The sequence below is a fragment of the Macaca fascicularis genome, chromosome 16, assembly GCF_037993035.2.
Source record: "Macaca fascicularis isolate 582-1 chromosome 16, T2T-MFA8v1.1".
In the NCBI taxonomy this organism is placed as follows: Eukaryota; Metazoa; Chordata; class Mammalia; order Primates; family Cercopithecidae; genus Macaca; species Macaca fascicularis.
In genome coordinates this window covers 87534472-87555486 of record NC_088390.1, presented here as the reverse complement: position 1 = coordinate 87555486, position 21015 = coordinate 87534472, and the positions used below count along the sequence as shown (strand labels likewise).

Genomic DNA, 21015 nt, shown 5'->3' with positions numbered 1-21015 from the left:
TTTGAGGCTGCTGTGAGCCGTGATTGCACCACTGTGCTCCAGCCTGGGTGACAGAGCGAGATTCTATCTCAAAAAGAAAAGAAAAGATAGAGTGGGCCCAGTGGCTCATGCCTGTAATCCCAGCACTTTGGGAGGCCAAGGCAGGTGGATCACCTGAAGTCAGGAGTTCGAGACCAGCCTGGCTAACATAGTGAAACCCCAGCTCTACTAAAAATACAAAAGTTCTCCGGGGGTGGTGGTGGCGGCAGGTGCCTGTAATCCCAGCTACTTGGGGGGCTGAGGTGGGAGAATCACTTGAAATGGGGAGGCGGAGGTTGCAGTGAGCTGAGATCATGCCACTGCACTCTAGCCTGGGTAACAGAGTGAGACTCTGTCAAAAAAGAAAGAGAGAGAGAGAGGGAGGGAAAGGGAAGGAGGGGGAGAGAGAGAGACAGAAAGAAAGAGAAAGGAAGGAAGGAAAGAGGAGAGGAGAGGAGGAAAAACTGGCACCAGAGGCCTCTAGGGTTAGCCTGGGCAGAGTCCTTGAAGCCGACCTGGACCTGCCCCCTGCACGTCCAGCCACGTGTGCACAGCAGATGTGCCCTCGCCACCCCCACCTTGGGACCAGCTGGTGCCAGGCCTGAGCCACTGCATCTGAGTATGGCTTTGAGGATTGATGGTGGCCCTCTAGGGACCAGCCCAGCCACCAAGCTTTCTGTGGCACCCCCACCCTCGCTGGGCCCGTCCTGTGTCCCAGGAGGCACAGGGGTTGGGGGCAGATACCACAAAGCTTTGCTTCCGAGCCCCTCGGAAGGGCCGCTGTGTGAGTTTCCTGTGGCCGCTGTGGCCACTGACTACAGATTTCATGGAGTCAATTATTGTAGGTTCTGGAGATCAGAAATTGAAAGTCAGTCACTTTTCTTTTGGGGGGGACAGAGTCTCACTCTGTCGCCCGGGCTGGAGTGCAGTGGCGCAATCTCAGTTCACTGTAGCGTCTGCCTCCCAGGTAGCTGGGATTACAGGCACACGCCACCATGGCCGGCTAGTTTTTTGTATTTTTAGTAGAGACGGGGTTTCACCATGTTGGCCAGGCTGGTCTTGAACTCCCGACCTCAGGTGATCCACCCACCTTGGCCTTCCAAAATGCTGGGATTACAGGCGTGAGCCACCACACCCGGCCAAAAGTCACTTTCATTGGGTACAGTCAACACAGTGGAGGCTGGGCTCTGGGGAGAGTCCACCCCTGGCCTTTTCAGCCCCTTGCATCCACGGCTCACAGCCCCCACGGCCCCCATGGCCCCCATGGCCCCCATGGCCCCCATGGCCTCTGCTTCTGCAGTCACTTCTCTCGTCTCCAGTTCCTGCCTCCCTCGTCCAAAGACCCTCGGGATGACCCTGGCTCGCCTGGCAATCCGGGCCAATGGCCTCACCTCAGGTCCTTTCCTTAATCCCGCCTGCAAAGTTCCTTTTGCCGTGTAGGGCACTCAGTCTCACGTTTTGAGGACTGGGAGGTGGACAGCTCTAGGGGCGTTACTCTGCATACACCAGGTGCCCTCTTGCCGAATCTGGGGAAATTTGAGAATCAAACTAAACAATTATAGTAACACGTTACAGCTCATTGGAATGAAAGGAGCTCCTAAGTGTGATGTAAATAAATGGGAATGATAGTGTCTTGAGCACTGATATGAAAAAAGCAAGTGGGGGTGAAGGCCCTGTCCTCCCTCACGGCAGAGTGCTGACCAGGAGACGCAGCAGGAACAGTAGAAATAGTCACCAGCCAAGCCAGGTGGCACGTGCCTGTCACATCTGTAATCCCAGCTACCCGAGAGGCAGGGCAGGGAGGACTGCTTGAGGCCAGGAGTTCCCGGCTGCAGTAAGCTGTGATCGCACCACTGTATTCCCATCCGGACAACACAGACCCCATCTCTAAAACAAATAGAGTCACCCTCTGGGGGTCCCAAGAGTGGCTGATTCAGTGCCAGTGGACAAGGCTGGTGGACAGAGGACTCAAGGGCTGTGACGATCCTGGTGCATTTTACCCCGCATGGGTGAGGCCCTGGTTCCTTGTGTGGACAGTGGCCTTAGGAAGCCACAGCCTGGACACGTGTGTGCATGCTGGTGTCACAGTGTATCCACCGCAGGCTCACACAGGCACCCTCCAGCCCAGCTGCAGAGGAAGCAGAACTGCTCCCATTCTCACCATGGCCAGGGGCAGTGCAGCGGAGGGTTGGGGCATCAGCAGGGGTCACCAGGGTTGGGGGCGGTCTGCTTTGAAGGGACCTTTCAGTGCGGCTGCTTTCTTGGGCTCTCGTAAGGCCTGCGGGAGGACCAGGGACTGCAGTATGGCCAGGCTGGGCTTGGAAGAGCCTGAGGGCCGCGCGGTATGTGTGGCAGCAGAGGGCCGGGCTTGGAAGAGCCTGGGGGACACTGCAGCGTGGGTGGTAGCAGAGGGTTAAACAGTGGGATGCTGGTTTAAATGGGCTTTCAAGAAGTTTCAGAAACAAAGTCATGTGCAACTTGTGTTTTCCTGGGCACAAGCTTCTGGGCTGTGAGGTCCCAGATACCCCTTCTCGCATCTGGGAAGAGTGAGGCATTAATGAGCGGGACAGGCAAGCAGACCCCACAGAGGCCTCCCCACCTGCTCGTGGGGCTAACCCCAAGGAAATAAGTGGAGCCTTCGCGTGGCTTGTGGAGGGGCAGGCGTGGCGTCTGGAGCAGGGTATGGAGCTGGCAGAGCCGGGCCACCCTTTGGGTGTGCTTGTGACATCCCTGAGCCTCGGTTTTCATACTTGTAAACTGAGGATGATACTGAGCAGGCCGGTAGTGGGGACTGAGCCAGGGGATGTGTGTGCGCATGTGTGCATTCATGTGTGCGCCTGTGGAGTTGTGTGTGCGTGTGTGGGTGCAGGTGGCTATGTGCGCGTCTGGGTATGTGTGTGTGCATGTGTGTGGGTGTGTGTGCATGTGCACACGCACGTGTGGGTATCTGTGTCTACGAGTGTATGGGTATGTGTGTGTGGGTGTGTACGCACGTGTGTGTGCGCATGTGTGGGTGTGTGCATGTGCATGTGTGTGCACATGTGGGTGTGTGCATACGCCTGTTTGGGTATGTCTGGATGTGTGTGTGTGCACACGCATGCGCGTGCATGTGGGTGTGTCTGTGCGCATGTGTGGGTATGTTTGCACACGTGTGGGGGTTGTGTGCGCAGGTGTGTGCGTGCGTGTGGGAGTGCATGTATGACTGGGGGTGTACATGCGTGTGTGCGTGTGTGGGTGTGCGCAAGTGTGTTGGTGTGTGTGTGTGTGTGGGTGTGTGTGCGTGTGCCTGTGTTGGTGTGTGCGTGTGTGTGGGTGTGTGCGTGTGCCTGTGTTGGTGTGTGCGTGTGTGTGTGCTTGCATGTGTGGGTGTGTTCGCACGTGTGTGGGGGTGTGGGCTCGCATATGTGGGTGTGCATGTGGGTGTGTGCGTGTGGGTATCCTCGTGTGTGGTTATGTATGTGCACGTGTGGATGTGTGTGGTATGTACACATGCATATGCACGTGTGCACGTCTGTGCGTGACATTTATGTCTTGGCCCGTGTACAGTGTGTGCACACGGTCACAGGTATGGTTGCATGCATGCTACGTGTACATGTATGTTTGTGTTTGCATGAGGTGTGTGCACATGAATGTTTCATGTGTTTTCACGCATGCACATATGTGGGCACCTATGTGTGCTGGATTGTTACAACTGTCATGGTGCCCAGGGTACTAGGCCTGGCCCTTGGCATCTGGGGTCAGAGCGTGGTCTGTCCTGCAAGCTGACAGCCAGTGGGGCCCCGGCAGCAGGTGTCTCTGACGAGGGCACAGAGAAGGTTCTGGGAATGCAGAGGTGGCGGTGGGTGCATTAGGCTGTGGGTGCCAGGGTGGCCGAGAGCAGGTGGGCCTGAGGGAGCCATCAACCTGTGGCTGAGAGGCTGTGGGAACCCCCTCCTCAGCCCAGGGTCCTCTCGTGGCCATGAGGACAGGGCCTGTACTCGCTGGTGTCCTGGACAAACCACCTCACTTCCATGGGCCCCAGTGTCCTCATCTGCAAAGTGAGAGGGCAGTAATTCCTTTTTTTTTTTTTTTAAGGCAGAGTCCTACTCTGTTGCTCAGGCTGGAGTGCAATGGCACAATCTCAGCTCACTGCAACCTCCACCTCCTGGGTTTGAGCAATTCTCCTGCCTCAGCCTCCTGTATAGCTTGGATTACAAGCTTGTGCTACCACGCCCAGCTAATTTTTGTACTTTGAGTAGAGATGGGGTTTCACTACGTTGGCCAGTCTGGTCTCGAACTCTTGACCTCAAGTGATCCACCCAAAGTGCTGAGATTACAGGCGTGAGTCATTGCGCCCCGCAAGGGGGGTAGTGATTCTGATGAGGGAGGGTCTCTGGGTGGAGCTTCGGACAGCCGCTGTCAGATGGGATCCACTGTGGTTTCTGCGGCTCTGGGCGCTGGCGGGGGTTCCAGAAACCGCCGGCTTCTGTGGATTGGAAAGCCTGTGTGCCGCCTCTCCTTGCAACCCTCTGGCTGGCTTGTGTGGCCACCCCCCACACCTACACATCCACCTTCAGGGGACGTGGCCTTGTGCTCATGGGCAGGCCTGCCCAGTGCCCCTGCCCACCTCTGCCCTCCACTGAGTCAGCACGTGGTGCTGAATGACCCCCCATGGCCGCCCAGCACTGGGACCGGGGCCTTCTAGAGGGGAGAGGGGACTCGGCAGGGCCGTGCCCCAGGGCCAGCTGCCTCAGTGCGGGGGAGGACGGGGGCGGATAGGGTCTTGGGGCGGGGGAGCCCAGGGTGGCTGAGGTGGGGCCCGAAGGGGAGGTTGAGGGGGAGGCTGAGGTCGGGCCTCCTGGGGCTGCCGTTTGCCCAGCAGGTGGCCTATCCAGCCCCAGGGCTCTGCCGGCTCTGAGGACAGAAGTCCAGATCCTGGCCCCAAAAGGCCACAGAGAGGTTCCTTCACTCACCCAGTGTGTCCCATGAGGGAAAGGCCCGCCAGGAGACGGGCCAGGAGGGCGTGGGCGAGGGTGGCAGAGGGGTGTGGACTGATGCCAGGCGGGCACCAGATGGAGCCTGGGAGATGGGCACCATGGCAACACACAGTCCCGGAAGGCACTGGCTGCTTCGGAGGGCGGGGCCTGCTGAGTGCCTGTGAGCCTCTGCCTGTGTTCCTGCCATGGGTGTGAGAACACAGGGGGGCTTACCCAATGTGCGGGGTGTCCTCACACGCATGACACGCACGCACATCCTGGAAACCTCACCTGGGACGACATCTGTTCACGGCCCCACCCGTTGGCTCTTCTCCACGTGCGGCAGAGTTGGTTTCCTGTCCCAGTAACCTGGGTCTTGCTTTGCGGGCCGCCCCTGCCTCCTCGTCCCCACAGCCCTGTCTTGTCCTCACTCCAAGCCGTCCTGGGTCCTCTCTTCCCCGTGTGTGGGTGTGGGGAACAACCTGGAGACCCGAGCAGGAAGCCCAGGGTGCCTTCACTGTCTTCTAGCTCACGCCACCTCCAGGCAGCCTTCCCAGATGCCCCATTAGCCTGCAGCCCTGGCAGAGCAGGCCAGGCGAGATCAGCTGTGCCACCTTGGGCAGCCCTGCTCCCGCTGACCCTGTTTCATCGCTGGTCCAGTGGGGTAGAGATGACAACAGCTTTGGGGGTGTGCTGGGCCAGGAGGTGGGGTGTTGAGGGGTGTTGGGAGCTGGGGAGCTGAGAAGCTGGAGGTGCCCAGTGGCAAGAGGCACTGGGGGTGGCCGGGAAATCTCCAGGGCCAAGTGGAGGATGGCCAGACAGAAAGCTCTTAGGGAAGGGCACGGATTGGAGCTGGGTGTGGTGGGACGGGGCAGGCCCAGGGGATGGAGCCAGTGAGTCAGTGTGCCCTCCCCTGCCCAGGGGACACCCAGGCTGGCCCCCACCGTGTCATCCTGTGGGCAGTAGGTAGACCGAACTTCTCGAAGCCTGGCTCAGTTCAACTGTCCTGATTTGGAAGCTGGGCTCAGCTCAAAACTCGGGTGTTGGGAGGGACGCTGTACTGTCAGTTTCCTCTGAGATGAGGGGCTCCGTGGACCAGCAGCTGCAGAAGGGGGTTTCCCCGCGGTTCCCAGGACAGAAACAGCACCAGGGGCCTGGCAGTGGGTTTGGCAAGGGGACAGCTTGGAGGCACGCAGGAGCCCTGCTGCCCACCAGAGGCAGCACCACCTTCTCAGGGACAGTGAGGTCCCCGCACCTCAGAGGCTGGAAGAGCCTTGAGCCCTCGCTGTCCGGAGCCTGATGCATGGCCAGCAGATAACAGCCAGCAACATGGTCTCCTGTGTTTGAGGAGTCCATGTCCCCTTCCCAGCCCCAGAGGGGCAAGGTGGGGTGACCGGCATCCAGGAGGGAGATGGGGGTCCCCCTGTAGCCCCTGAGACCCTGACTTCTCAGAGGGGTATCTGTGAACTCTAGAATTGGGAACTGGGCAGGCTCTGGCCACTCTGCCAACCCCATGTCCCCCTGGCAAGGCCAGGGCAGCGTCCAGTGACTGACTGCAGGCTCTGGCCACCTGCTCGCCACACTGTGAGGTGTGGGGTCTGGGGCGAGAGGTCAGGGTGCTGAGGCCCAGCCTGGACTGGGGCTGCAGAGCCTGGAGCAGGGGCAGGGGCCTGGCCGGCCCTCAGCCATGGCCACTCTCACTGCGCTGCTCTCCCGCAGACGGCGCCCCGCTCAGCGAGCTGTCCTGGCCATCCTCCCTCGCCGTGGTGGCTGTGTCTTTCTCCGGGCTCTTCGCCGTCATCGTCCTCATGCTGGCCTGCCTGTGCTGTAAGAAGGGCGGCATCGGGTTCAAGGTGAGGCCTGGGGGCCGCGGGAGCTGCTATGGGATCCCGCAGGCAAGGCCTGTAGCGTCCACTTGACCCTGAGCTTCTCTCCTTCCCGGGGCCACCAAGGTGGCTGCTAGGTGGCCGTAGTCGCTGCGGGGCCACCTGGGGACCACGTGGACCCTGGCCCAGGGACTCCATAGCTCCTCCTCAGGAACCTGCCCCAGCTTCCCTGACTTTGAAGCCGTCTGTTGGGGCGTGATCTGATGCTCCCACTCCAGCCTGGGGCTGGGCTTGAGCCCTCATGGAGGCTGAGGACAGCCTTTCAGGGGGCGTCGGGGACTCTGGAGCTGGTGTGGGAGGGGGCTTGCCTCCCTAGAGGCCCCTGACTCCTGGTGAAGGAGCTGCCTCTGCAGGGGGCCCTCACATCCCTCCGAATTCAACCTGCAAAGGGAAGTCCGGGCCGCCCAGACAAGCTCCCCGCACAGATACCTTCTCACCAGTTGTCACCTTGCCCGGGGTATCTTCTGCCCTCTGGAGGGGAGGTGTGTGATGCTGGAGCCTGCCTGCTGGTTAGGGAGCATCGCCAAGGGCAAGGCCTGGCCTCACTAGGCTGCCCTTCTGGAGGCCAAGGCCCCCAGCCAAGGACAGGTGCCGAGCACTGTTCCTCCCGCTGTCAACCCCCAGCCCACTTCCAGCTGTAACTCCGAGCAGCAGGGAGGGCCAGGCAGAGAGAGCCCCGGGCAGCACTGCCCACCCCTCCCGGAGTCTCCATGGGCCCCATTCCTGCTGATGAGAAAACGACACCTTGGCCTGGACCTCTGGTGGTTCACACCGGCAAGGGGGTCGGCCCCATCCCTGGGCCAGAGGTCGGATTCTTACGCCAGGAGAAGTCGGAAGGGGAGGGGGGAGGCTTCGTTCTGCGGCGCACACAGCACCTCGTCCATATCTCAGGGGCGCTTTTCTACAAAGTGACCCGTGCCCCCGCCGGCGTCACCCCCATTTTGGAGACAGTCCCAGAGTCTTCCCTGCCCCGGTATGTCATGACGCAGAGTGGGCCAAGGATCTGGCCCTGCCCACTTGTCTCGCTGGCCTGGAAGGTGATGGTGCTGAATGTGGCCTTTTTGCCTTTTCCAAAGGCCACATTTTCCAGCCCATTCACCCTTCCAGAGCCCTCTGAGGTGGCCTAGGCCCCGTCAACCAATGAGCAGCTGCGGGCCTGGGCAGCAAAGCTGTGGCCCCAGGCTGTGGGGTCTGCGCTCCTGCCCAGAGCCCCTACCCTGCCCTGGGGACGTGCCCCTGGACCTGCTGGCACCAGGGGCCGGGCCAGGCCGCGCTGGCGCCTTCCTGGGCATCCTGAGGCCAGAGCCTCAAGGTCTTGGCGGGGGCAGGAGTGGAGGTGGGGCCTGGGTGGGACATGTGGGGCTATTGTATCAGTGGCCCCTCCTCGGGGCACTGTAAGAACAAGGCCCCAAACAAGGGCTGGCCACGGCTCCTCCTCCTGCGCCCTCCTCACCTCCTTGGGAACATGGTGCCCGGAACATTCCAGCGCCAGCGTGCCTCTGGGAAGTCCTGCCTCCACACTGGGCTCCCTCCTGGGATTTGGGGGCTGTGCCGGACTCCCCGGTGGGGAGCTGTGCTGGGGGAAGGGGCTGGGCAGGCCCCCAATGCTGACCCTGTGCTACCTGATTGCACGCTGCATCGGCAGGACCCGGCCGGCCCCCGGGCAGCAGGTAATGCCTGGAGCCCGGGCCCGACCCCAGGGAGAGATGGCATCTGTGACCTGGGCCCCTCTACAAAGCCCAGATGGGCGGGGCCAGGGCTGGGATTGGAGGGCCAAGAGGGGGCTTCTGGGGTGGTCTCCTGGGTCCTGGGGAGGGGGAGTTGCCCACACGGCACCTGCATCCCCTATCCCCCATCCCTGTGTGCTCCAAAAGTGCAGGCTGGGCCAGGCTTGCGGGAACACCAACAGAGCCACCCACCTCTCTTTTTGCAGCCCAGGGAAGGGAGGTGTCCCCAGGGTCACACGTAGTGTGTGAGGAGCCCAGGCCTCCCCTCCCACTGCACTTGCCTGTCCTCGGACTTACCAGCCCAGGTGCTGGCCAGGATCCAGCGGGAAGTCCCTTGACCCATACGAGCCTCAGTTTCCCCACCGGGGCACTGGGAGTTGTGAGGAGGCAGAGAGGCTGTACCGAGTGCTCGGGGATTGCAGCTGTCACTGTGTGCCCAGGGCCTTTGCTTTCAGCTGGCCCAGGACTTTGGAGACTTTGGCTCTCAGAGCAGGAATGTGCCCTGGACTTGGGGGTGGGGTCTCCCCTGTACAGGTGTGGCCTCTGCATTTCAAAATAGCAGCCTGGCAGGGAGTGGCCCAGCCCTAGGCTGCACGGGGCCAGGCTCTTAAGGAGTCCTGGGAGCTCCGGAGGTGGTGCGGCCACCAGGCAAAGGTCCAGGGCTGTCGGGGTGGATGGCGGTGGCAGGTGGGCTCTGGGCTCCCAGGCACCCAGGAATGCTCCTTGTCCCCGCAGTGGGGGGGTTGCTTAGTTGCTTCTCCCACAGGACTGTGGGACAGGGGGCGATGGAATTCCTGTCCCTGAAGCTGCCCCATGGGAGGGTGGAACCCCAGGCAGGGCCCCGGGTGAGGGGCTGCTGGGGATGCGGGTGGTTGAGAGGTGTTGGGAGCTGATTCTGGATGGGCAGGGCCAGCTGGCCTCAGTGCCCTCACCTCGGTCCCTTGGTTCCCTGCCTCCAGGCCCTCAGGCCCCAAGGTGGGGCTCAGCCTGGGCTGCCCACCAGGGAGCAATGGGGGAACTGAGGCCAGGCCAAGGCGCTGGTGCCTACAGCTCATCACACCCTTTCTGGAGTCTGAGATGGGTCCTCTTGGCTCTGGGATCCGCCTCTGGCCCCTTATGGGACAATGGAGCCCCTGGTGGGGGGCGTGGGGGGTCAGCAAGAGGAGACAGACAGAAGGGCAGTTAGCAGGGGTGCTGGGCCGTTAGCCTGCAGGGGTGGGGGCTCCAATTCTGGGCCAAGTACCCGCTCCTGTCCTGCCCTGGGAGCTCGGCCCTGGAACAAAGGGGCCTGGAAAGGCCCAGCCACACCCCTCCTGGACCTGCGAGAAGCCCTGCTCACGCCCGGCCCGGCCCGCAGGAGTTTGAGAATGCGGAGGGGGATGAGTATGCGGCTGACCTGGCACAGGGCTCCCCGGCCACGGCGGCACAGAACGGGCCCGACGTGTACGTCCTGCCACTCACGGAGGTCTCCCTGCCCATGGCCAAGCAGCCTGGGCGCTCAGGTGAGGGCTGGGTGGGGAGACGGGGTGGCCTCCCTCCGGGGCCCAGGTGCTGGGTGTTGGGTGTGACCTGGGGGTGCCAGGGAGACCGGAAGACTCAGCTCTGGAGTGGGAGCAGCACGGGGCTGGGAGTGGCCGGTGGGGTAGACGCAGTGTGCGGCCCTGGACTCCCTGTGGCTGCGTCCCAGGCTGCGCTGTGGGGCCAAAGGTCCATGTACCTCTTTCTCCTGGGCCTGGGGGCCAGCCAGGGGTTGGCAGGGTCTGGTACAGCCCTGGGCCTCCAGCCTCCCCTGCCCAAGGGCTGCTATGCACAGGGGCAGTGGTGGGCACTGGGGCAGTGGTGGGCACTGGGGCAGGGGTGGGCACTGGGGCAGGGGTGCGGGCTGTTTGGTCCTGGACATGGCCATGTGCTGGGGGCAGGGACTCTTCTGCAGTCCAGGGATGCTTGACCCCAGATTCCTGCCCCCTTGAGCACCAGCCCTTCAGGGACACGGACTCCATTGTGCATGGCGGGAGGAGGGGCCCTGGTGGGGCCCCTGTGGGCGGGTGGTGAATCGGCCTTTCACTCAGGCTGGGGGGAGGGGCCGAGGGGTGGGGCTGACCCAGGAGTGCAGGTGCAGGCAGGGCCCTCAGCCACAGCCTCATCTGCCCCCATCTTAGGGTCCTAGGCCGACCACTCACACGGGGTGGACGTGCTGGGGGAGGCTGGGGGTGAATGGCCAGGCTTCAGGAACTCCCAGTTCTGTCCTGGAGCCTGGGTGGTGAGTGGGGGTCCCTCCCAGGAAGCTTCCAGCCTGGGGCTTCCCCCATCACTGCCCACCCCCAGCTCCTCTGGGAACACAGGCAGGAGGGGTGTCAGGCCAGTGGGAGGGGCCCCTGCCAGCCCTGTTGGGGCTCTGTTGGCACCTGGGCCTGTTACCACAGTGCCATGAAGGCTGCTTCACCTGCTCTGAGCTGTGCCTGGCTGGATCCTGAGAGCTGGCTCTGAGCCGTGCCTGGCTGGGCCCTGCGAGCCTCGCCTTCATCGTGGCAGCCTGGCACCCAAGGCACTGGTCTGGGACCTAGAGAGGGCCCTCAGCCCCCAGCTTTGGAGCCAGGGCCTCAACGCCTGTCCTACTCTGCCCCGTCTCCTGGAGGACAGGTTCCCAGTTAGGCAGGAATCAGGGCTGGCACTTGAGCTGTGAGCACATCTGTGGCCGGGCGCGAAGGACTGCAGCCACCCACTCAGCGTGCGAGGCCCTCTGACATTCCCGGATGGCTGCGGGGGTCCCTGAGCCCTGTGCTGACCTTGCTGGGAGCTGCCAGGGACCATCCACGGGGCTACTGCCCTTGGGTCCAGGGGCAGGTATGTGCCCCTGCAGATTCTCCGAGCCACCTCTGGAGGACTGTCCTGGGGACTGGGGTCGGCGGACAGGGACCTGGAAGAAGGCAGTGGTTACCTGTTTCTCTACTTTTGGAGCTCTGGTTTCAGTTTTCCGGGGGGCATGTGCTTCCAGAGAGGAGAGAGACTGGGGTGAGGCCAGAAGAGCAGCCCCAGAGGTCAGCGGGGAGAAACCTGGGCAATGGCCCCACCCGCTGGGGACCGCAGAGAAGGACGGCCGCCTCCGGCGGTGCCCAGGGCCTCTGGACTGTCTCAGCACCCATGGTCAGGACCCCCACACTTGCTCAGGGACAGTGTGGGCCTGGACGCCCCAGGGTGAAAGAGGGCTGTCCAGACAGGCTGGGCTCGGGACACAGCGCCCGGTGGGCCCACATGCTCAGTTCTGCCCTGCCCCACCTCTACATTTTCTGGGTCTCTGGGCCCTGGAAGGAGCCCCCTCCCCCTGGGTTCTCCTGGCAGCTGGGCTCAGACCCAGCCCCGTCAGCCCTCTGGGCAGTTGGCGTGGGAGCAGAATTCGGGGAATCCCTCGGGGCGTGGGCAGGCATGAGTGGGCTCTGCCAGCGCTGGCCCCTTCCTCCCGGGCCTCACTGACCCTTCCTCCCGCTGACCTCACCCGGCCTGGCCCTCAGGGAGAATGGGCCAGTGTGCTCCGTGCGGGGTTGTGCCAAGCAGCCCCCAACAAAGGAGCCTTTGGTGTGCCTGGCGTGGGATGCCAGCCTGTGGCAGGGTGGGGGTGGGCCGCTGCAGTGCCCTCCCTGTGCCGTGGCCCCAGCCTCTCGCTCAGCCACACTGCCTGCCTGGTACAGCCCATGTGGCGGGTCCGGCTCCGGGCCCTGCTGTCCCTCGCCCAGCTATTCCGGTGGCTTCAGGCACCTTCTCCAGACCTATCCAGAAAGATGCCCGGATGGAGCCTGCAGCTCCGTGGCTTTTCTGGGAAGCAGCGGCCCCTGATCTCGAGAGACCCTGGCTCCTGATGCTAGCCCCAAGGCTGCCAGCTGGTGCTGGGGACTCAGGACAGTTTCCCAGAACAGGCCAAGCGGGCAGTCCCTCTAGGGGCCAGGTGAGGAAGCTGGGGGGTGCGAAGGCCGCACTGGGTCCCTGAGCCCCCTGCTTGGTTACAGTGCAGCTCCTCAAGTCCACGGACCTGGGCCGGCACAGCCTCCTATACCTGAAGGAAATCGGCCATGGCTGGTTCGGGAAGGTATGTGTCCCACCTGGGAGAGAGGGCTGTCGCCTGGTAGGCAGAAGGGACACAGGGATGCAGACCTGCTCTTCCTGGGAGCCACCCCAGCCCCGAGGGTCCCTTCTCTGGCCCCTGGGCCCTGTTGGATCCCTCCTCAGAGTCTGGCTGCATCCCCTTCTCCCTAGGGGGTCCTGGGAGGGAGAGGGGCAGGCTCTTGGTCCTGGCCTTCCCCCGATCCTAGCCTTCCCCCGATCCTGGCCTAAACGAGACAGCTGGGTCCCTCTTCCTCACTTCAAACCCCCAGAGAGAGAGAGAGAGAGAGAGAGACAGAGAGAGAGAGAGAGAGAGAGCAAGCAGCGGGAGACTTTGGGGAGAGAAGAACACAAAAGACTCAGAATATTACAGCCAGAGGGTCACCGGGAGGGGTCTGGAACCCACACCCCGCACTGCAGTGAATGGACTGGGCACAGGAGGAGAAGGGGCCTGTCCTGGGGGCCGGGGTGGGGCGGGTGGGAGAAGAGTAAGGCCTGGAAGCCGGGGCCTGTGGAGGCGGAGCAGCCGCGGGTGACGCTGTCCCACAGGTGTTCCTGGGGGAGGTGAACTCTGGCGTCAGCAGTGCCCAGGTGGTGGTGAAGGAGCTGCAGGCCAGCGCCAGCGTGCAGGAGCAGATGCAGTTCCTGGAGGAGGTGCAGCCCTACAGGTGGGAGGCCATCGGGCACGAAGGCCCACACTGTGCGACCCCTTCCTCCCCCTCCCCTGCTCGGCCCGCCTCCCCCTCCCCTGCTCGGCCCGCCTCCCCCTCCCCTGCTCCTCCCAAGTCAGGGGCCGCCTGTCCACTCCTGCAGGGCCCTGAAGCACAGCAACCTGCTCCAGTGCCTGGCCCAGTGTGCCGAGGTGACACCCTACCTGCTGGTGATGGAGTTCTGCCCGCTGGTGAGCTGCTGCCCAGGGGGACCTGGGGCCTTTGCTGAGCCGGGGCCCTCCCTTGCCCTGCCAGTGTCTAGTGCCACCCCCTCCCTGGGGGCCTCACATCCTCCCTAAAGCCAAGACCCAGGGACCCTACCCCACCGCCTTCCAGAGGAGGCCATGGGGAGACCCAGCCTCACTGGGGAGGGACTGTGGGGGCTGGGCACAGGACAGGCCTGGGCCGGGACTCCCTGCACCCCTGGGGAGCTGCCAGCTGCTTGCTCACCTGCCTGTGTGCCCTGTGGTTCAGGAGGAGGCATCCTGGGCCAATTAGGGGCCACTGCTCCATTGGGGCTCCACGGCCTCACTCAGGCTTGAGTTTGTCATGGGGGACTGGGGATGGCCACTTCCCCAGGCTGCCTGGAGTCCTGGGCCTGCCCATCACCACCACCCCCCAGGGACCCACCCCCACCAGGGACCTGCCCCCCACCCCCTTGCACATACACAGCTCCTGCACTGAGCCGGGCCTGCCCGCGGCTGGGCTGGGTCCCCGGCTGGCTTCCCTTGGGACAGGGGCCCTCACACATTGGCGTCTGGACTCCTAACGTTGGCCCTCCCAGGAGCTGAGCTTTCGGCAGGTCGGGGCTGCCGACCAATCCTCGACCACCAGCCCCAGGCTCCATCAAGCAGATCCACCCGGGCCCTGCGTTTCTCTCTGTACCACAGGCCAAGGGACTCCTGCTGCGCAGGGCTGGCTGAGGGGCGGTGGAGAGGGAGCCTTCAGTCCAGCCCAGCCCTGGTGGACACGGCCCCTCTCCAGGAACTGTTGGGTGTCAGCCACTGTGCAGGGCGCGGGGCTGCTCTGGGCAGCTGCTGTCCGTCAGCTGTGGGTAGGGGTGGAGGAGTTGGGGAGGTAGGCAGGGACCTTCCAGGGTGGCCAGTCCCCAGTCTGCTGGTGACTGCGCCATGCCCCCTTTCTGCAGGGGGACCTCAAGGGCTACCTGCGGAGCTGCCGGGTGGCGGAGTCCATGGCGCCCGACCCCCTGACCCTGCAGCGCATGGCCTGTGAGGTGGCCTGCGGCGTCCTGCACCTGCATCGGAACAACTACGTGCACAGGTGAGGGCGGGCGCGGGCCAGTGGCCAGGAAGCCCTAGGCCAGGGCCCCTCCCTGCTGTAACCCTTGGACTGGGGCCCTCTCTGGGCCTCGGCCCTTCCCCTGAAGGAAGGGCATAGGGGCGGGTCCTGCCGCGAGGACCGGCCAGGTTCATCTCATGCAGCATCGAACAACTGCTATACAAAGGGATTTTATGACGTTTTTGAAAATTTGGGAAGACAATGGTTTGACACCCACTTTGCAGGTTTAGACGAAGAAATGTGCACTGTCAAGCTGGCCTGTTCTCTGTCCCCAAGGCAGTCAGCCACCACCCTGCAGCCCCACGCCAACCCCACACTCTGTCTCCCTCAAGTCCCAAAGGGAGGGCTTAGCAGGCCCTGCTTCGCAGAACCCTGGAGGGAGGGTTCTGTCCTGCTCGGGCCAGGATGCCCAGCCTCTGGGGACCCCGGGGGGACATGCTGGAAGAAGTGGCGAAGGACATGTGGCCCCACCAGCCCCAGATGCCGCACGGCCGTCCTCTCCAACAATATCCTGGTGCTGAGTGATGACTCAGGTGACTCCAGCATCAGTGATTTTGTTGAAGAGGGTAGCTGCCAGCCTCCCGACCTGCCTGCCGAGCCCCAGCTGCCCTGCCCCCAACCCCACCCCACCCCATCCCACCCCATAGGCCCAGGACACGTGGGCCTATAGCAACCCCCAGCACACAGACACGGGCTTATGTGGGGAGGGACAGCCTGGGTTGGGCTCTGTCCCCACCCTGAGTCCTGAGCACAGAAGTAATACCGCAGGTGTGGTAATATCTACCCAGTACCCTACGCCTCCGCACACCCACGTGACCAGCCAGGCAGGGGGTCCAAGCCAGCAGCCGAGGCAGGCTGGGTTGGAGGTAATGCCAGGGGTGACTGGCGTTCTCTGCAGACCCTACCCAACCCTGGGGCCGGTGGTGGCTCAAGTGAGAGAGAGCTCCAGCTCCGAGTGGGCATGGCAGGGCTGGGCCCTGAAACTGGACTCTGGCAGCTGGCAGGACCCCTGGGATCCTCCAGGCCTCAGTTCCCCCATCAATTCCCACCTCCTGGGAAGCCGAGGGTGATGGTGTAGCAGGGCTGGGAGGAGAGGGTCCTGGAGAAGCGTGGACGGGTCCAGGTGGGTTCTGGCAGGTCCTCACCCTCTCTAGGCCCCATTCTCATCTGCATTGTAATATTGGAGGCCCACGCAAACGGTCCCTCCCCAGGTCTCGGGGCTGGGCACAGGATAGGGCCCTAGGCAGGGGTGGGTGGTGGCAGCATCTCCAGTGCCCCTTCTGGCCTGGACTGTGAGCCATCCAGGTGTTGGCAAAGGACCCCTGTGCTGGACTCCCCGACCTGGCACACCCCACTGACCCTGCCCTGCCCCCGCCTCTGACCCTGCCTGCAGTGACCTGGCTCTGCGGAACTGCCTACTCACGGCCGACCTGACGGTGAAGATCGGTGACTACGGCCTGGCTCACTGCAAGTACAGAGTGAGTGGGGTGGGCTGGGCTGGGCTGGGCATGAGGGGCGGGGCCTGCGCCGGCAGGGGTGACCCGTCCCTGTGCCAACAGGAAGACTACTTCGTGACCGCCGACCAGCTGTGGGTGCCTCTGCGCTGGATCGCACCGGAGCTGGTGGACGAGGTGCACAGCAACCTGCTTGTTGTGGACCAGACCAAGAGCGGGAATGTGTGGTGAGTGCAGCCCTGGTGGCGCCGTGAGGGGCTGAGGCCGAGTGCCACCCGCCTACCCATGTCAAACCATGGCCACGAGTAGTGAGGTTGGGGGGCTGCTGGAGCCACCTGTAGTGGCCGCACGCCAGCAGCCCAAGTGGCTGGTTAGGTGGCCACCCCACACTGGTGGAGACACTGCCTGACAGGTGCACCAGGGACCCCTGGGCTGACGCCCACCCATGGCGGGGTCAGAGCACACATACAGGGCCACAAGCCAAAAGCCCATCCTCAGCATGCTGGGGGGACTGTCCTGGGATGGGAGACTTGGTGTGCACCTGTGCCTGGGGAGAGGGTCTGGGCAGGGTGTTGGCTGCCTTCAGGGGAGTGTAGGTCAGGCTGTGCCAGGTAGAGGAGGTGACGGTGGGGGTGCTGGGATCTCCCACAACAGCAGCCTGGAAGCCCCGCCCCCATCCTGAGCACCCAGCACGGACTGTTCATTCCCACCTGGTGTAGCCTCTGAAGGGGTGGGGCCGAGCTGCCCAGGGTAGTGGTCTGCCCTGGGGTGGGCGCCCCTTCCTGCCCTCACCTCTGCGGCTTCCCCCGCGGCCCCCACCACTCCCAGGCTGTGGTCTGGCCGCCTTCAGCTTCTGGGGAACTCTCAGATCCCATGGGCCAGGCCGCCTCCCTGAGCTTTCGGGGTCTCCCCTAAGCCACTTGACTGTGCCCCATCATGGACGCTGTCCCCTCCTCACCTCTCCACCAAGGCCCCTTCCTCGCCTGCCCACCCTACCGTGCACTGGCTGGGGTCTCCAGTCACAGGGCTCTGGCCAAGGTCTGGTGACGTCTTGCTAAATCACCTGTCTCACTCTGCAGCCTCTTGGGACAGCCAGGGACCAAAGTGGCTAGGTGAAGCCACAGCCCACAGGAAGGAGACCCCAGTTGCCCTACTCGCCCACATGCTCTGTGCACCCCTGCCTGTTCCCCGGCCCTGCCCATGCTGGCCTGAGGCGTCCCCTCTCTCCCGCTCCCTCAGTCCCCTTCTGATATTGGCCCTACCCTGCCTCGGGCTCCACACCTGCCCTCCAGCTCCGCCAGGGCAGCTCCCACACTGGGCAGTGTCTGGTCTTCAGTGCATCAGTGAATGAATGAATGAGTGGACAAGCAGATGGATTTGGCCAGCCTGGCCTTTATGTACAGGCTCCACAGGTGCTGGGCTTGGGCCTGGCCAGGTGCACATTCTGTCTGCTGAAAGGAAGGGCTGTCCTCAGGGAGGGGCGGCTGATGTGGTACCAGGCCCTGGTCCTGAGGCACTGGCGTGATGGCGGGAGCTGCCCCTTCGGCACCCCAGGGATCCTGCGCGGCCCTTGCTGTGGCAGGCTGTGCCCAGCCCTGACTCACAGCTGTCACCCCACAGGTCCCTGGGCGTGACCATCTGGGAGCTCTTTGAGCTGGGCACGCAGCCCTACCCCCAGCACTCGGACCAGCAGGTGCTGGCGTACGCGGTCCGGGAGCAGCAGCTCAAGCTGCCCAAGCCCCAGCTGCAGCTGACCCTGTCGGACCGCTGGTGAGGGCCCCACCGCCCTGTCCCGGACAGCCAGGCCGAGATGGGGTATCCTGACCCCCAGGCAGAGGCGGCTCACCCTGACCCCCTGGGGTTCCAGCCCTCCCTGGTCTCCCCTCTCCTCTGATAGGGCCTCTACCCACCACCTCTGCACCCCTGTGTGCAGGGAGGGAAGGCTTAGGGGGAGTGCCCAACCACCTGTGCCCACGCTGCTGGGCCTGCCTTGGCAGATTTGGGGCGTCACTCAAGTGGGAGATGCCCTTAACGTCCCCAAGACACTGGGAGTTAGGGGAACCCCATCCCTGCCCCATGGACGCGTTCCTGGCCAGCGTTGCCTCTGACGTGGCCCCCGTGGGACCTCCTCGCAGGTACGAGGTGATGCAGTTCTGCTGGCTGCAGCCGGAGCAGCGGCCCACAGCTGAGGAGGTGCACCTGCTGCTGTCCTACCTGTGTGCCAAGGGTGCCACCGAAGCAGAGGAGGAGTTTGAGCGGCGCTGGCGCTCTCTGCGGCCCGGCGGGGGCGGCGTGGGTCCTGGGCCCGGTGCGGCGGGGCCCACGCTGGGCGGGGTGGTGGAGCTCGCCGCCGCCTCGTCCTTCCCGCTGCTGGAGCAGTTCGCGGGCGACGGCTTCCACGCGGATGGCGACGACGTGCTGACGGTGACCGAGACCAGCCGAGGCCTCAACTTTGAGTACAAGTGGGAGGCGGGCCGCGGCGCGGAGGCCTTCCCCGCCACGCTCAGTCCGGACCGCCCCGCGCGCCTGCAGGAGCTGTGTGCCCCCGACGGCGCGCCCCCCGGCGTGGTTCCGGTGCTCAGCGCGCACAGCCCCTCGCTGGGCAGCGAGTATTTCATTCGCCTAGAGGAGGCCACGCCCGCCGCCGGCCACGACCCCGACTGCGCCGGCTGCGCCCCCAGTTCACCTGCCATCGCAGACCAGGACGAGGACTCTGACGGCAGCACCGCTGCCTCGCTGGCCATGGAGCCGCTGCTGGGCCACGGGCCACCCGCCGACGTCCCCTGGGGCGGCGGCGACCTCTACCCTCGCGGAAGCTTGGTGCGGGACCAGCTCTGCCCCTCACGCTCGCCCTCGCCCTCTGCGGGGCCCCTGAGGCTGGCGGAGGGCAGAGCCAAGGATGCAGACTGGGGCGTGGCCGCCTTCTGTTCGCCCTTCTTTGAGGACCCACTGGGCACATCCCCCTTGGGAAGCTCAGGGGCGCCGCCGCTGCCGCTGACTGGCGAGGAGGAGCTGGAGGAGGTGGGAGCGCGGACGGCCGCCCAGCGTGGACACTGGCGCTCCAACGTATCTGCCAATAACAACAGCGGCAGCCGCTGTCCAGAGTCCTGGGACCCCAGCTCTGTGGGCTACCACGCTGAAGGCTGCTGCAGTCCGAAGCAGACCCCGCGGGCCTCCCCTGAGCCGGCATACCCCGGGGAGTCTCTGCTTGGGCTGCAGGCAGCCTCCTCTGCCCAGGAGCCAGGCTGCTGTCCCGGCCTCCCCCATCTATGCCCTGCCCAGGGCCTGGCACCTGCCCCCTGCCTGGTCACACCCTCCTGGACAGAGGCACCTGGTAGTGGGGGTGACCACCTGCAGGCAGAGCCCAAGCTTGCCACGGAGGCTGAGGGCACTGCCGGACCCTGCTTGTCCCTTCCTTCTGTCCCCTCCCCATCCCAGGAGGGAGCCCCACTTCCCTCAGAGGAGGCCAGTGCCCCCGATGCCCCTGGCGCCCTGCCTGACTCGCCCACGCCTGCTGCTGGTGGCGAGGTGTCTGCCACCAAGCCGGCTTCCACCCTGAATGGTGGTGGCAGCTCCCCTGAGGTGGAGGCACCCAGCAGTGAGGATGAGGACACAGCTGAGGCCACCTCAGGCATCTTCACTGACACGTCCAGTGACGGCCTGCAGGCCGAGAGGCTGGATGTGGTGCCAGCCTTCCGCTCTCTGCAGAAGCAGGTGGGGACTCCTGACTCCCTGGACTCCCTGGACATCCCGTCCTCAGCCAGTGATGGTGGCTATGAGGTCTTCAGCCCGTCGGCCGCTGGCCCCTCTGGAGGGCAGCCCCGAGCACTGGACAGTGGCTATGACACGGAGAACTATGAGTCCCCCGAGTTTGTGCTCAAGGAGTTACAGGAAGGGTGCGAGCCCCAGGCCTTTGGGGAGCTGACCTCAGAGGGAGAGGGCCCCGGGCCCGAGATACGGCTCTCTGCCTCCCTCAGTGGCCTCAACGAGAAGAACCCCTACCGAGACTCTGCGTACTTCTCAGACCTGGAGACTGAGGCCGAGCCCACCTCGGGCCCAGAGAAGTGTGGCGGGGACCAAGGTCCTGGGCCAGAGCTGGGCCTGCCGAGCACTGGGCAGCCATCTGCACAGGCCTCCCTCAGGCCTGGGGTTCCTGGGGAGGCACAAGGCTCTGGCCCCGGGGAGGTGCTGCCCCCACCGCTGCGGCTTGAAGGGTCCTCCCCAGACCCCAGCACCTGCCCCTCAGGCCTGGTCCCAGAGCCTCCAGAGCCCCAAGGCCCAGCCGAGGTGCCGCCTGGGCCCAGCCCCAGCTGCTCCCAGTTTTTCCTGCTGACCCCGGTTCCACTGAGCTCAGAAGGCAACAGCTCTGAGCTCCAGGGGCCCACAGGACTGTTGTCAGGGCTGACTCCACAAAAGCGGATGGCGGGCCCAGGCACCCCCCGAGCCCCACTCCGCCTGGCTCTGCCTGGCCTCCCTGCGGCCTTGGAGGGCCGGCCGGACGAGGAGGAGGAGGACAGTGAGGACAGCGACGAGTCTGACGAGGAGCTCCGCTGCTACAGCGTCCAGGAGCCTAGCGAGGACAGCGAGGAGGAGGCGCCGGCGGTGCCCGTGGTGGTGGCTGAGAGCCAGAGCGCGCGCAACCTGCGCAGCCTGCTCAAGATGCCCAGCCTGCTGTCCGAGGCCTTCTGCGAGGACCTGGAACGCAAGAAGAAGGCCGTGTCCTTCTTCGACGACGTCACCGTCTACCTCTTCGACCAGGTGGGCCACTGCCGACCGGTGTTTGCTCGGGGCTGCGGGTCGCGCTCCGGCAGGAAGGGGTGGGAGCGGCCGCGACTCCTGGCGGCCAAGCCACCTGGTGCTCTCTGATCCCT

The 21015-nt window shown here is 64.3% G+C and overlaps 1 protein-coding gene and 1 long non-coding RNA gene across 15 annotated transcripts in view; one reads left to right on the top strand and one right to left on the bottom strand.

The window, feature by feature from the left end:
* The window catches only part of AATK (apoptosis associated tyrosine kinase), a 47195-nt gene that overhangs the window by 23739 nt on the left and 2441 nt on the right, over positions 1 to 21015 (top strand). For 3 of the 14 annotated variants that reach the window (XM_045375652.2, XM_074020852.1, XM_045375653.2), the window contains exons 2-11: positions 6693 to 6826; positions 9944 to 10088; positions 12588 to 12667; positions 13231 to 13349; positions 13495 to 13582; positions 14539 to 14672; positions 16084 to 16168; positions 16250 to 16371; positions 17765 to 17914; positions 18280 to 20902. In XM_045375652.2, the coding sequence (XP_045231587.2) occupies positions 6693 to 6826; positions 9944 to 10088; positions 12588 to 12667; positions 13231 to 13349; positions 13495 to 13582; positions 14539 to 14672; positions 16084 to 16168; positions 16250 to 16371; positions 17765 to 17914; positions 18280 to 20902 (3680 nt within the window). Of the gene's footprint in view, positions 1 to 6692; positions 6827 to 8504; positions 8530 to 9220; positions 9274 to 9939; positions 10089 to 11226; positions 11431 to 12587; positions 12668 to 13230; positions 13350 to 13494; positions 13583 to 14538; positions 14673 to 16083; positions 16169 to 16249; positions 16372 to 17764; positions 17915 to 18279; positions 20903 to 21015 lie in introns of those variants that run through there. The other 11 variants (XM_074020853.1, XM_074020855.1, XM_074020856.1 and 8 more) reach the window with 8 other exon arrangements.
* On the bottom strand, positions 4075 to 6698 carry LOC135967853 (uncharacterized). Its single transcript, XR_012426324.1, has 3 exons — positions 5265 to 6698; positions 4971 to 5174; positions 4075 to 4483 (listed from the first exon to the last, which is right to left on the bottom strand). It is a non-coding gene; the product is annotated as an uncharacterized lncRNA (long non-coding RNA).